Source organism: Microtus oregoni, unplaced genomic scaffold (genome assembly GCF_018167655.1).
Source record: "Microtus oregoni isolate MIOR12 unplaced genomic scaffold, Mior012 000119F_ref0000445, whole genome shotgun sequence".
In the NCBI taxonomy this organism is placed as follows: Eukaryota; Metazoa; Chordata; class Mammalia; order Rodentia; family Cricetidae; genus Microtus; species Microtus oregoni.
Window position 1 is genome coordinate 2,299,879 of NW_024544748.1, and position 15,782 is coordinate 2,315,660.

General features: G+C 36.8%; 1 protein-coding gene across 1 annotated transcript in view; it reads right to left on the reverse strand.

Moving 5' to 3' along the window:
- Positions 1 to 4,069: 4,069 nt before the first annotated feature.
- Positions 4,070 to 15,782, reverse strand: part of LOC121444278 (transcriptional regulator ATRX-like) — a 143,172-nt gene continuing 131,459 nt past the window's right edge. The window contains exons 32-36 of the mRNA XM_041646103.1: positions 10,479 to 10,628; positions 9,437 to 9,562; positions 8,492 to 8,587; positions 7,878 to 8,006; positions 4,070 to 6,912 (exon numbers count right to left, since the gene is read on the reverse strand). Coding sequence (XP_041502037.1) covers positions 6,634 to 6,912; positions 7,878 to 8,006; positions 8,492 to 8,587; positions 9,437 to 9,562; positions 10,479 to 10,628 — 780 coding nt within the window. The 3' untranslated portion in view covers positions 4,070 to 6,633. The remainder of the gene's footprint in view (positions 6,913 to 7,877; positions 8,007 to 8,491; positions 8,588 to 9,436; positions 9,563 to 10,478; positions 10,629 to 15,782) is intronic.

The following is a 15,782-nucleotide window of genomic DNA, read 5'->3' on the forward strand; positions in this document are numbered from 1 at the left end:
GCAACTGCTGTCCACGGGGGTCAGAAGAAGGTAACAGATCCCCTGGAACTAGAGTTACAGAGGATTGCGAGCTGCCATATATGTGTTGAGAATGTACCCGGGTCCTTAGCAAGAGCAACAAGTGCTCTTAAGCACTGAGCCAACTGTGTTGGCCGGTAGAGATTCTTCTTAACATAAAGCCTTTTATTTTGCTCCAGTAACTACATCAAAATTTCCCATTCTAAAATAGAGGTTTTTGAAATACTTACTATGGGAACCTGCCTGGCCTGAGGAAGGCTGAGGGAATCCATCCTAGGCCTTGGACACAGAAATGCATAAAGCTCTCAGATCCTATCAGTTTAGCCCATGTTAAGTGTGGTGAAAGAAAAACCTTTTAACCAAATTAAATATCCCTCTAAAACAAAATCCTGAGGCCAATGGGCTGGATGCCAAATTAAAGGCTTAGGGAATATTCCTGGGTCTTCCCCTTTCATGCTGTGTCTTGGTTGCAGTTTCCCACCCCCATTTTGGTTCACATATTCTTCCACGTCCCAAAAACAGTGCTCATTTGAAATGTTACTTCAGTAAAATTACTCGGAAAATGTACCTAATATTGACTGGCAAACTGAACAAAAAACCCCAAGTGGAACCAATTGTAGTAACCCATCTGAAGGGAGTTGAGAGAACTGCAATAGGAAGACATAGGTGTGGGATGCACCGCACTCCCTTCTCTCTGATCAGAGAGGCTGGCCTACCATCCTTCTAGCTCCAGCATCCTTTGATGTTAGGTCTTCCCTTAAGCATTATTAAGGGGGCTGTATGTATAGAGTAGATTTTGGGAAATCCAGTATGGAGAAGAAAAGGGTAAGAATTGGAGGCCCGCACTTGATTTGTGCATCTAGGAGGTGGGAAAAGAGTGTGGGAACCCTACAAATAGAGTAAATTGTTTCCTTTGCTGAATAGGACACACTCCAAGATGCCCTGCTTCACTAAAGGCTTTGAAGCCCAACCTCTCCTAGCTGTATTGTTGCAAAGCTGAGGGCCGGGATGAACTAACAAGACCTCTGATGGCTCTAAAGCCCAGTTCCCGCCTCCTTTTCTTAAGTTTGGTTTTGTTTTCATTGAGATTTATTCACAGGCTTCTACTTGCTTTCCTGCTGGCATGCGGGGACAAACAGCTACAGAAAGAAAAAAAAAAGATCACTATTTCACTCTTCTATTAGTTTGCTTCATGTTTGTCACGATTGGACTATAAACCTATACGGCAAAAGATGACACATCCTGTGTCAATGTAAATGTCACCTCCTCTGGCTCACCATAAACTTCATCCAGACAGGACCATTTAGGGATCGCTCTAAGCTGGTTTTTGTTTTGTTTTCAGTTGTGAACAACGGAATGGGAAATCACCAATTGTTTGCTTTAGAAGCTGGCTTCGAAAATGCCGGTTTGTATTTACCTTGATGTTTTCTCACACTCATTCCAACCACGCAGTTAGGATCTAAGAAAGAGCCTCCTTGGAAACATGTTTTTTCCATTTTCAGCAATGAGTTCCAGAGGCAGTAAGAGCCACACAGCTCTGGGAGTGCCTCTGGGCAAAAGATAAAGGAGGTTATAGCTAGTGGAAGCGGTAATTAGAGCCAATTACAACGTGACTTATCTGCTTTGTCATTAAAATGCCTGTCAGACCTCTCATTTTTCTAAACTGGAGGAAAAGAAAAGGTATAGCTTAGTGGGGGAGAGGGTTAGCCAAAGGGAAAAGGATGCCTACCGCTGTTCTCAAACTCACCCTGTAACCTTAGAAAACACATAGCCTTTTTGGCTTCACGGTGCTTTGCTCAGACTCTTAACTCTGGAAGCTAAAAGGAACTTGGGAATCACTAGGTACAGTCTCTTGTCTTCTTGCAAGTATTATTGCCCCACCCCTTCCAAATGAGACATGAAAGACTCAAAAGACTAACTAGAATCTATCTTGTGCTTATATGCTATGGCTTTGACTTTGGTCTCATTTTTACTGTTATTAAAAGAATGTAATTTCCCTCACAACTCTCATAGATATTATACAGGTTAACACATAACAGCAAAGCACTTTGAAAACCTTTAGGGGATCTTATAAATAAGACCTTGCCAAGAGACACTACCACTTTAAATGAATAAAGTAATAGATCAGGCTTGATGCAGGGCATAGTGGCTCCCACTTGAAAACCCTTACTGTTTTGAGGCCAGCCAGGAAGACCTGTATCCAAACAACAAGAGAATTGGCTTGAGAAAACATTACTTTCTGCAGAACAAAAATGTCACTAATGGATATATCATTTTGAAAAAATAATCAAACAGTAAATGAAAAATGGAATCCTGACATTTGGTCTCTTGGGGGCACAGGTAAGAGGAAATAGCAGGTTTTTCTTACAAACACCGTCTAAATCTTCAATACAATCTCTTAATGCTGGGTTCCTTTGTTCTTCAAAGTATCTGTAGTCTGGTCACTGAATACCAGGACTCATTATCTGTCTTCTAGTCCCCAATCTTTCTTCACTTTACATTCTAACCCATTCAAATTACCCCACCCTAAAGCTCCATCTTTACCTGCTACTTTGAACACATTGCCTGCCTTACAAACCCTAGTTATCCTCTATATTAAATTACTCATTCAGAATTCCAAGGTCTTTCTCCATCCCTACTGACCTTTGTTCCCTTTCTTTCAATACTACACTTTCTCCTCATATACCCAAAACAAAGCCCATCATCTATCTGATAAGCCATCTCTCTTCACCGTTGTTGAAAGCCAACACCTATTTAATATGAGGATACAGGGATGGAGCTGGGCACACAGGAACAGGTAAAGGACTCTTAGTAGTCATCTGATCCCTCAGAGATGACAGCCAAGCTCCCACCCTCGCCTGGATCCTCTGCCAGAGAAGGGCAGTACATGCACAATGTCCAGGACAATGTAAAGCGTCGCCTTGCTGAGCAGATTGTGATATGCCCTGAGAATTAAGTTTGTATTCTTAATAGAGGCTTCCATTTTCTTGACAAATGTTATGTACTGGTCACTAACACACAATCACCCTCTCTAGGGTGACTCCCTTAACTGAGGACTAGAGCGACAGGCAGGGAATTTTTAAGAGGGTTTTATGTATACTGAGAATATTGTGGCAGAGCATACCCCAGTGACGAACACTCTTGAGGTTCTTAGATCCAACACTAGTGATACTGAGTTTAATTCCTTGGCAGATAATAAGCATAGCATTTTAGAATTTTTAGATCACTCTTAAATATGTGTGCGTCTGTGTGTGAGCGTGCCTGTGCATGTACACACAACCACAGATAAAAGTATTTCTGTAACCTGGTAACTTCTGGGATGGGCTCAGTTACAGACTAAGAGGGTGGAGGGACAATGGTGTATTTATTTCTCTAAAGATAGATTTGACTTTGAGACACTCAAAAGTCACTTAAAACATGTCTGCTGATACTAGATTGGTAATGGCCTGAATATAACTCTGAATGAAACAAACATGTAAAATAACTAACCTATTTTACTTGAAGAATCACAAACATGTGGTACGTTCTTCCAAAGAATTCCTGGTTACTAGGTCATGTAATTAATTGATTTCAAAGTTTTGTCTGGAAGAAACTGAATTCATGCAAAAAAAGGGATGGGGTGGGGAATGCTCAAGCCGTCTACAAACTTGCAGTTCTTTTAGGGCCAGGTACTATGACTTCCATGCATCCGATTGGACTTCTGGGCAGTAACCACCCAAAACATGGGTGGGGAGTGGCCCTGTCTGACTTAAATGAATGGCACAGATGTAGGAAGCAAAGAATGGTACTGGATTACACAGAGACAAGCAAAATGCAAACAACACACACAGGCTTCCTGGTATGTAAATTCTTTTTGAGGTTAGAGATCTCCTTTTACAGAATTTAGTATATAACAGATTCAAAAACCAAACTTCTTGACCTCTCAAATAGTAAACAACTAAATGTGCAAAAGAACCACCATTAAACAGGACATCAAAAGCTATACATTTTCTATGAAACAATATGTGCACAGATTTTTTTCAAAGCTGTGAAAATGCAATAAAGAGCACAACACATTTTGGTCACTTTATTAAATGACATTAAATCGTTTAAGTTTCAACTACTAAACAGCACTTTGAATGGTGAAAACACAGATAGTATATTGTCATACTTGAATGCTTTTCTTTAAAAACACAATTCCAGTCCTTATATATATATTACAAAACAGCCTTAAAGGAAGAAGTGACATCTTTTCTACAGTACTTAAGATACTCAATACAGAACTGAAAAGCAGTCTAACAGAAACCAAGGCAAGTCTTCACAGCTGTATGATTTCAGCAGCCAAAGCTGGATGATGGACTGAAACATTACTATACAACTGGGACAAAACATATACAATATCACAATTCTAGGCCAAAACGCTTTACACCCAAAGAAATAAAACAGGTTACAAAATGTAGAGAATTTAGCAGGCAAAACTGTATTACAAGCAACATTTTCAAAATCGTCATTTTAAGCCATTGCAACTATTTAAAACATCTAAAACAAATATAAAAATGAGCTTTTAGTATCTTATGTGATATTTGTCTTTAAATATTTGTTAAAAGTTGATGTTATACTCAAAGTACATATATCATGTTGCTAAAATGTCAAGTGAGAAGAGTGTATGCAAAGTGGTCCAAGACATATTTCAAACTCTCTGATTTCCAATTAGTCCTTCTAATTACTATTCAAGCTATAACTTCATTCACTGTGAAAACAGATTAGAAGGTTGCCTAAAATTTTCACATCTATGTCTTTGAGTAAATAATTAGACCATGTTGAAAATTCCCAGGTCTAGTAAATCAGTTTTAAAGTATTCTGGTAACAGTTGGCCAGAGCATACTGCTTTCAAATATTTATCTCATAAATCTTGCTTCTTTTATTTCTTCCAAAGTACACACACATCTGACCCCCCCCCATTAAATGAACTCAATTAAATGGCTGGGACAGTATCTAAATACATAAAGTTCATTAGTGTGTTTTATCACGGAAAGGTGGAGCCACCAAACCTCACATATTCTCCATTATTAACAGAGTGTGTGCGAATGTTTCAGCCACTATTTTTTCCAAGATAAAAATGGAAATCTTTTATTATTCAAACAATAAAACCATGTTCAATTTTAGCTCAATGTTTAACTCATGTTCAATTCGATTAAGTCCAAAGATGCCTAGAACAAATACTCCACCCAGCTTTTCTTCAGCTATTCTACTACTTGTTATATCATTTCATAAATATTGCTATGATGAGTTGACTTCCATAGTCAAACACAATGTTTTTATTGAATAAGCTCAAGCAATCAAATTGAACATGAGTAAAATTATAGGTCACATTTCATAAATATGGATCTAGAAAAAGAATTAATATGATTTTCTAGTAAAAAACATTCATGAATTGGGTGAATTAAAAAAAAAAAAAATCACCCCAGAGATCAAAACAGGAAAAAAAATCAAACTGAAAATCAATTTACTAAAATGTAAAAGAACCGGGAAAAAGGAACGCGGTGATGAGCGAAAAGGAGAGCATAGAAACTAGTGATTCTAATCTTTAAGAGGAATATTTCACAATACTGACAGTACTGGAGACTGTTAAAGCACATTCCTCATGTGAACTTAAAGTCAGCAACGATTCTGCCATTTTGATGTTGTTTATAAAACAGGGTGTGAGCCTAAAACCACAACTTTGGTGCTAAGCTCTTCAAATGCTCTAACTTGATTTTCTTAGTTTGCATCCCACTGCCAGCAACAGGATGAAGCACCAGCACTGGCACCATGGCTGACAGGTATGTTTCCATTAGTGCCAAGAGACAGGAAACTCATGTGCAGAAGATAATCCACAACCCTGAAATCTTACCAGTAATTATTTCAGCACATACAACTGAAAATAAAAATGGCAGAAAGACTAAATAAGAAAAAGGAATTTCCTTGTATTTGACTGTACTTAAGGCTGTTTATACAATGTTAAGATAACTGCAAAGCTCCTCCAACTTTAGAGTAGTAGTACTTAAGAATATTGCACACGCTTCTCTGTGTAAAATAATCCTTAGATCTAACTTTTAATCACAGAGACAATATAGCAGGAGCCCAGTTTCAGACTTCAGTCAAAAGAACATTAAGACCATTTCAATCACTCTAATCAAGAAATGGATTAAGTATAAAAGTATTTTTATAACTTGAGGAATCAACTCTAAGAACTCAGCTGTGTGTTTTTATATGTAAAGAGCGAATATATAAATCTTTATTCATTTCTAAATTCGTTAATTTTATGACAATTTTATGGTTGCTAAAAGCAGGCATAAAAATTTAGAGAGGAAATCTGTGGAGCTGTTACTGTTATGGAAGGATTTGTTTTCACTGAAAACAATTTGAAATATCTTCTGTACTCAATGCGTGTAAGAAGATTGTAGGCAATATCACTGACAAATGTCAGAGAGAAATGGTATGCCCTATTTAAAAAAATTTAAAACTAATATGGAAGATTGGCATTTAAGGGGTCCAAACTATTTATACAGTTGAGTTCTGTTAAGTCATTGATTCCTAAAAAAAATAAAAGATCTTTCTATGATTTTAATAATCCTTTAAACTTTTAGTGCAAAATCACATAGATTTCCCTGGGGAAGGTCCTGGATTTTTGCTTCTCATTGGGGGTGGTGCACGTTGTAAGGGTGGTGGCTGCATACCACCAGCCACTGACTGATACATTCCTCTCATATCAATCTGCTGGTAGTTAGAAGGAGTCATGATTAAACTTGGAGGCTTTGGCATCATGAGGTGACTCAGAGTTGCTTGCTGATAAGTCATTTGTTGTTGTTGCTGCTGATTGTACTGCTGCTGGAGCCTTCTGTTCATAAGTATTCGCTGAACACAGCTGATTAACTGGAGAGAGAAAAGGGAACTGTATATATACACAAGTGTATGTCCCGCCTCAAAGACGCAAGTATCAAGTTTTGAGTTAAAATCAATTTGTTAAGGGAGTACCATACCAAAAGGAAAACACATTATTGTTATCACCGTTATTAATTTGATGGTATTCAGAAGACCATTACTGTAGAAACCAGTTAGTAACAGCATTTAGGACTAAATTCTCTTAATGACTTGACTATTGTATTGCAGTCCTGCACTGATTAGTCTCAAGTATTAGTTACAGAACTTTTTGTCAACTCCCCTTTCTTTGTCATTCTCTTAAATATTTTACATGATGACAGACAAACATTTCAGTGATGGACACCAAGGGGAAAAGCATTTGTGGCAGGAATAATTCCTACCTGAAGGTCTCAAATTCCCTAAGCTAATTTAAAAGTACAATTCCACAGTGCTTTCTAAGTAAAACTCATGCCAGAGAGATTGATTCCCTGGTGTCAAGATGGTGCTGGGAAAGATGATCAAGGATCATGAAATATGGTATCTTTTGGAAGATTCAGGATAAGCAGGAGTTTATACAACATTCAGGACACCACTTCCATTTTCCAAACAAATATACTGAAATTTATACTTTTAGAAGATTTTAGAAAATGATAGAAGCAAAAGTCTTGAGACAATTCTAAATGTCCAAAATAGATAAAAAAAAATAAAATTAAAGAAATAGATTCCATAAAAACATACAGGAGAACTGATTGTGGGGCTGCTCTTTAATAAAATTAAAGAAATAGATTCCATAAAAACATACAGGATTGTGGGGCCGCTCTTTCGGCCAAATATCTTAGTATCACTAGTTGTGTTTTTTTTTTTCCAGCAAAACTTGAGAATAATCAATGACCATTCATCCTGTATGGTTATTACAGTCATATCAACTCATTAGAAACTGAAGACAATCCAACAGAGCCTAGAGACAAAGTTCTTACCATCTGTTGTTTTGTCAATACATCGTTGTAGATTGCCTCTCTTCGTTTCACGTCAAGCTCCTGGCTGGCTTGTCTACTTAATGCTAATGCCTGTACTTGGGCCTCAGAGAGATTCATGTTTTCTTTCCACTAAAAGAAAGACATTTCCATTTACTCCTCATAACTGTACAACAGAGGGGAAATTATTAAGGTACTTAAATACAGTCAGAATTTTTTAACCCTTGTTCCCCTTTCTTTACTCATTTCTAAAGAAACCAAGGTTAGGCAAACAGGGTACTAAGTTGTCCACTATTATATGTGTGTTGGCTTCCTCTGGAATAAAGAATTGTTTGGAATTAATCTGTATAAATGGTACATTTAAGACGTGATTATACAAACAATGCACACATTCCTATGCTTGATGTCTCAATTCTTATATTCTATCTATTTCTGTCAGCATTTATGCAAAATGGATGAATTACAGTCTAAGACTGTTATCAGCTTATTGGTACATCACTATTTCTAATCAAATTATAAAGATTACATGATTCCGCTTCCCAGAAAGTAGAGAAGTTAACAAACGTTAAAACAAATGATGTGCGGAGGCTGACGTAAGTCAACTGTCAGTTACTTACTACAGTTGAAATGATATCTTCAAGAGGCTGGATCCTCACTGCTGTCACACTGTTCGTTGCTTCTACAACTTTTTCTCTTCCTTGATTAATAAGGTCCTAGAAGGATGTAAGAAATAAGCTATATAGGGTAGAAAGACAGCAGAGTCCTAAAGTACACGAACCATTCTTCTTGTCAATTTATAGCACTTGATTTAAAACCTAAACAATTAAAGAGAGCAACAAAACTCAGCATCTAAAGTGAAGTAAAACTCAATGATGCAGAGGGAGGTGGATCTCTGTGAGTTCAAGGAAAGCCTGGTCTACATGGTGAATTCCAGGAGAGCCAGGGCTACACAAAGAGACCTTGTCTCAAAAAACAAAAAAACTCAATGATGCAAGAGACATTTTAAGAAGATGCAAATTTGGGGTTTATTGAACCAATTAACTTAAATAAACCCATTAAGTAAATTTTAAAAACAAAACCAGATTCAGTTAAATAATTAAACTGTTGGTATAACTGACTTGTCTCATTTAATTAATATTTTATTCTAGCTTTAAATCACAAATGTCATAACGATGGACAGTAGTATATACCTAATGGCACCCTACATTGCTTGTAAACTCATGTATGCATTTAACCTACTTTCAAACATTAAGTACTTTGTTTGTTCCAGGTATTTTATAATTGATCAAAGTGCTATTTCCCTAGCCGTTCAGCTGCCCTATTGTTCCTTAATTAAAATAATTCAAACTACATTAATTCAAGGATTGATTCCTTTGTGCTCTGTACAAACTCCATTTTACTATATTAGGTTGGTAAAAAAGGTCAACAAATAAACGAAAACTTTCTTGGTCTATTCAGAGTAATCTTTCAGAGAATGTGATAGTGCTGCAGTGGGAGCCGGCAACACGGCAGCTGGCACTGCCTTTAATTCCTGTTAACTACTTTTGTCTTTCAAAACTCACCTCCAGCTGTTGATTACTCATTGCTGACAGGGCTCCCAAATTAAAAGGAATATAAGGAGTCTGAGAGCTGAAAGTGACAGGGGGTAAATTGGTCCCAGTTGGTATGTTGAAACGCATGGTCAGTCCCTAAAAAATCAAACCAAAAAAAAAAAAGTTATGCACTTTTCACATTGTGATTAAAAACTTGAAATTCTACATCACCTACTGGTTTAGTAAAGAATCTACTTTCTCAGATCTAGGAAATTATTAACACTCTTCCACACATAAACAAAACACCCTTTTTACCCGAAACTAAGATCTTATTACATGGAAAGGTTTAACCCATAAAGGTATATTCTTTTTTTCTGGTTATTCCCACAGACCGAGAGAACTCTGTGAATTCTGATGAGACTCCTAACATCATATTAATGTTAAAGAAGTTTGGTACAATGAGTTAGGAGTTAGGGATTCAGGTATTAGGATAAGGTTTCCATGCTCAGTCTCATTTTTGTTCAAGTGGGCTGCTATTTAAAACAGCCAAGAATTACTAAATAAAGTTGCTGACAGATTGACATTAAATGTACAGCTCTTAATTCAGGAAGGGCTAAACAGAAATGGAGTTTTTTTTTAAATTATAAACTGCTTTCTTCTCCTTACTTTACTACCAAGCATAGGCAAACCCCATGAATTGAAACTCCTAACTGGGGAGCCTATACCTGAGGACCAACTATATTAATGTCTTCCTTCAAAGACAACCCCTCTCTTCTTCATTGCTCTGTCCAATGACTAACAGAAAAGCAGAAACTTCTAATTTGTTGCCCAGACCAATTTTTAACTGTTGAGTTCAAATAATTCCCCTGTCTCAGTCTTTCAAGTATCTGAGACTACAGACACTGCACTTAGTTCCAAAAGAATTATCAGTTATAAGCAGATCATTATGATATAAAATAAAAAATTTCATTGTGGCATACATGCAGAAAATGGACTCAAATCACAGGCACTCTAATTAAGCTTCTTCTTTTCCCCACACAGATCCATGAGAAGAGCATTCTGAACAAAATACCTTCTTTTCTGCTTCATATTCAGCCCAAGCTGCTTTTCTTTCTTCTTCAGTCAGCTCTTCTTCTTCTTTGTGGTCCAAAAGAGAATCATGTTCATGATATCCTACAATGTGTTCTTTGTGTATCTGAAGAAGCTCTGCAAGTATGGTATCCTGTTTTGGGGGGTGAAATCATAATTATTTCCCCTCTGGATCATGTCTTCATAGTTCTAAACTGTTAAGAGTAGAAACCGACTGCTTTTCATATTTCCAATGTATACTATATATTACCTAGAAAATAGACCGCATATCAGAATTTCATAACTCAAAATATTTAGAGATTTTTTTTAAAAAGAGAGAACTGATCTCTAACTTGTTATGTAGCCAAGAATGACTTTGAATTCTTGATTTTCCTGCCTCCATCTACAAAGTGCTAGGATTACCGGTAGGTACCACCCCATCTGACTATCTACAAATTTAAATTGATATACATTATCAATTAATTATAACAAAGTCTTTTAAAATGGTGTCCTGAGCTTACTATTATTTGCATTTGTGTGGTGTGTGTGTAGATACACATATATGCTACAATATACACCATAGCATGCAAGTGGAGGTCAGACGACAACTTGCTGAAACTGTTCTCTCCTACCTTATGGGTTCTGGGGCTCAAAATTCAGGCCATTAGGCTTGGAAGCAAGCACTATTTCCTACCAAGTGATTCTTGCCAATGTGTGTCTGTGTATTGAGTACAGTGCCCTCGAAGGCTAGTGGCATTGGATTCCTGTGAAGCTTAAGTTACAGGCAGTTGTGAGCTATGGACATATGTGATGGAATCAAACTCCCTTACAGGACGGTATATGTTCTTAACTGCTGAGCCACCTCTATAGCCCTAAGTCTGTCTTTGAACACTAAAAATTGAATGCTTAAACATAAAATCCTGCTCTGTGTAATTATGACTGTGAGAGTATATTACAAAAGAGAGATGCGTGTGAGTTTAACATGAATCAGTCATGAACATGATAATTTTGCTAATAAAACATTAGTCAGGCAATGTGACACAAACCTGTAACCCCAGCCACACTTTTTTTTTCAATAGGAGGTTTCTCTTGTAGTTTGGCTGACCTGGAACTCATTCTGTAGGCCAGGCTGGCAGATCCACCAGCCCCTGCCTCCTGAGTGCTGAGATTAAAGGCACGTGCCACCACCACCAAGCTCTCAGTCACTCTTTAGGTCATGGCGGAAGGATCACAAGTTCAAGGATTATTCAGTGTATGACCCTGACTCAAAAACCTACCAAACCTAAATGTGGTACATGACTGTAATCCCAGTACTTGGTAGTAGAAAAATGAACAAACTTGAAAATATCCACAAGTTGTTAAAAATCATACATGAAAACATGGATATAAAAGAAAACTTAATTTATTTACAAATGATTTTGCAAAGATGTTAACAAGTTCTCCTTGGATATACTTTCTAGAGAACAAATTACTGATCAAATGAATGGTGGTGGGGCATATGGCACATAAAAGCAGCTAATTTACATCAAGCAATGCTTAACTCGTGCATAAGTTTAAGCATAGACAAATCCCACACTTGCAAAAAACTGTCTTCACATATTTAGCCATACCTAGAAATAGGATCCAAAACAGGTAGGAAGTCAAATGTATGTTAAATAACTCAAGATGAAAGATAAAGCCCTAACCCTTTTCCTGTACAACAGCAAACACTGATACTAATTCCATATAATGTGATATTTAATCTCATATAAACAACCTTTAACTTGCTACTGTAGCAAACCTGACTTTTTAAAGCTATAGCTATAATTCATTTTGACCTGCAGCATGTGCTTTGTTGAAGTGAGCAAGTTTTTAAAGGACCATACAAAGAGAATTTCAAGAAAATTTCCTGGTAGAACCCAGTTATGAAAGGTACTGTCTGGTATAGAAATCTTCCATCCAAATCTCAGTTGCTGGCCTGTGGACCACTAAACAGGCTTATCATCAATTTTTCAAACTCCACAGCAGTTACCAGGACTAGTGGACAAAGAGATGTGCCTGTCTTTATAAACTCATCTACAAAAAGATACTCCCATGACTACCCCAAGCATAAAAGAAATAAACCAGGTAACACTCGGTTTTTAATTTATATATTTTGTTTTGTTTTCATGAGACAGGGTCTCAGACTGGCTTTGAGCTCCTAATTTCTTGCCTCTACTTCACACGTACTGGGATTACAAACATGAATCACTATACTCAGATTTTTTTTTTTGGAGGTAAGAGTTTTGCTATACGTCGTGAATTGGGCTCAAACTCATGATCTTCTTGCCTTGGCCTCTTGGGTACTGGGATTACAGGCCTCAATCACCACATTCAGTCTCTAATATTTTCACAGGGGAACATTCAAATAGAACTATTTAAGTTACAAGGCTCAGAGGCTTGATGGATAGTACCTATCTTATTTCTGCCTGGCAGTAAGAGAAAACTGTAACCACAATTACTATCAGTTCATTTCTCTGACAAAGCTACCTACTCCAGGGACCAAGAGAACACTACACCTTGGACTTGGAGCTATACCACTGATAACTCTGGCTTTGAACAGAAGTTAAATATGGATGAAATACTACTTGCTCACAGAATAACAAGATGGTACAAGAATAGCAGAATAAATGAAAACACCCAACCTTTAAAATAATAAAGACCTTGTCAATTGAGTAATGTCTATTTCTCAATTATACCCCAAGTCAGATATTACTTATTTACTGTGAAGGAGAAGCCTTTCCAAAAATACATGTGTACACACAGTAAAAATGTCTGAGACATCAGCGAGTTTTATCAGGTTGGTCCTTAGCATACTATAATTTCAAAACCCAAATTTACTGACTTGAAATTAGGAGAAATTGAGGACCAGGCAAGTGACTTTTCCAATTATACAAGGGACTAGCTGGGACTAGCAACTGAATTTTCCAACTCTTCCCCAGTAATTATTATTGTATCACACTGTAGAGAATGCTTATTTTCACTAGGCATGGCTCCTCCATTTCCTAGATCTACATATTTAGATAAAAAACATAATCACTTAAAGGACTCTGGGCAAGGAAAAAATATAATGAGGCCTTTCATTTTTCTTTCCTTTTAATACTTGTAACTTCTTTGAGATTTTCCTTAACAAGTATAATTTTTCAAGATTTATTTATCTTAAAGTTATGTATATGGGTGTTTTGCGTGTGTGTGTGTGTGTGTGTGTGTGTGTGTGTGTATGCACCATGCATGTGCCTAGTACCCACAGATGCCAGAAGAGGGCATGGCTTAACTGGGACTAGCCTAATAGATGGTTGTGAGTCAGGATGTGTGTGTGCTAGGAAGTCAGGTCCCTTGGAAGAAAAGCCAGTGTTCAATGGCTGAGCCATCTTTCTAGCCTCAGTGGAAACTTGTTAAAGACTAGTTCATGCTCATACCAGAGTTGGCATGCACTATTTTAACATTTAATTCCAGATGCAAGATTTATTCTATCAAAATGAAACACAGGAAGTGATTTCAATTTCCAGCAGCCACATGGTGGCTCAAAACCATCTATCTATAGGGGGATCTGATGCCCTCTTCTGGCATGCAGTTGTACATGTGGATATAGTACTCACATACATAAAATAAATTCCTAAAAAAGGAAAATTGTTTTTTTTAAAAAAAAACGAAACACGATTGGCCAATTAAGGCCAGGCAATGGTGACAATTCAGCCTCTGCCCCAGCAATAATGCTCCTTTTGATTCCTAGCCAAAGAAATAGTAGTAAGCCACAGGAAAAGTTCACATTTCTTTGATTACTACCACTAATAAATTTTATAGCCTTACTAACATAGTACCTTCTGCATTTTATCAAGCCAAACCTCAAAAGCCAAAACAGAAACTATTCATATTGTTTCTAATGAATGTGATAGTCTCTCTTTTTAAAGAAATTAATGAAAATAATACTGGTATCTAACTATACAACCTGGGGACAGCTATGAGCAACATGTTATATATTCCTCCACATATTTATACATGCAGCTTTGCATAAAAATGGGAAAGCATTATACTTAGCTGAAACCTACCTTTCTCTCTTGCTATCTTTGCAACATCATTTTACACCAAATACAAACCATGAGTTTTGATGGGTGTATATTATTATAAGTGGTTTTCAACCTGTGGGTTGCAACCCTTTGGCAAACCTTTCTCTCCAAAAATATTTACATTATGATTCATAGCAGTAGTAAAATTACAGTTACAAAGTAGCAGCGAAAATAATTTTATGGTTGGGGGGTCACCACAACATGAGAAACTATATTAAAGGGTCACAAGCATTTAGTAAAGTTGAAAACCACTTTATTATACAGAAAATACTTCATCAACTATTCATTCCTAAAAAGTAGTAGTGTTTGAAGACATTAAAATTTTTTTGTTATGATACCTGCAATGAAATGAATTTGTGAATATTTTAATAATTTCCTCAAATGTTGATTATACTCAAGCCCCTTAACAAACATTGTGTACCACAATGACCATTTGAAGATTCTGGGGAGATAGCTCAGTTGGTAAAGTACTTGCTTTGTAAGGACAAGAGTCAATTTGGATCACCAGTACACATGTAAAAAGCTGGGCATGGCTGTACATGTCTGTAAACCCAGGGCTAAGGAGGAAGAGAGAGGAGGAAATCTGGGGCTCCACAGCCAGCTAGCTTAGTCAAATATACAAGCCCCAGATTCAGCAAGAGACCCTGTCTCAAAAGTTGAAGATGAAAAAAGTCGACCTCTGGTCAGATGAGCATTCACTCACAAATTCATGCATATGCCACCCTCACTCTAATTTACAAATAAAAAGACAACGCACATAAATGAAGCCATTGTCTTAAAAAAATAAAATAGGGGAAAAAAAGCAGGAAAGCAGACACCTTTCCCACATCTTTGGCTTTTAAATTAATTGCAACATTCAATAAATACAATTAAACTAATAATGATATTAAGAGAGCCAAAAAGTATTTGTAACATAATCCTCAAGATTACTTCTTTAAGAAAAAAAGTTTTGCACATCCAGAATAAACTATGAAACTTACAGTTCTCATCCCATGTAAGATACAATCAGTGGAAAGGGTTTTGTTTTCCCCTTTAAAGCAGCATTTATATTTGTTGCTATAGTAACACTATTATTGAAAACAATACTGGAACAGAATCTATAATCACCAAGCCAACAGTCATCAAAATGAGGTTTAAATTACATCCAAATGTGTACCTTTTTCTTTGTTTAAACTTTATTTTTGCTTAAATACCCCCCTTTTAAAAATAAGCTTACAAGCTGA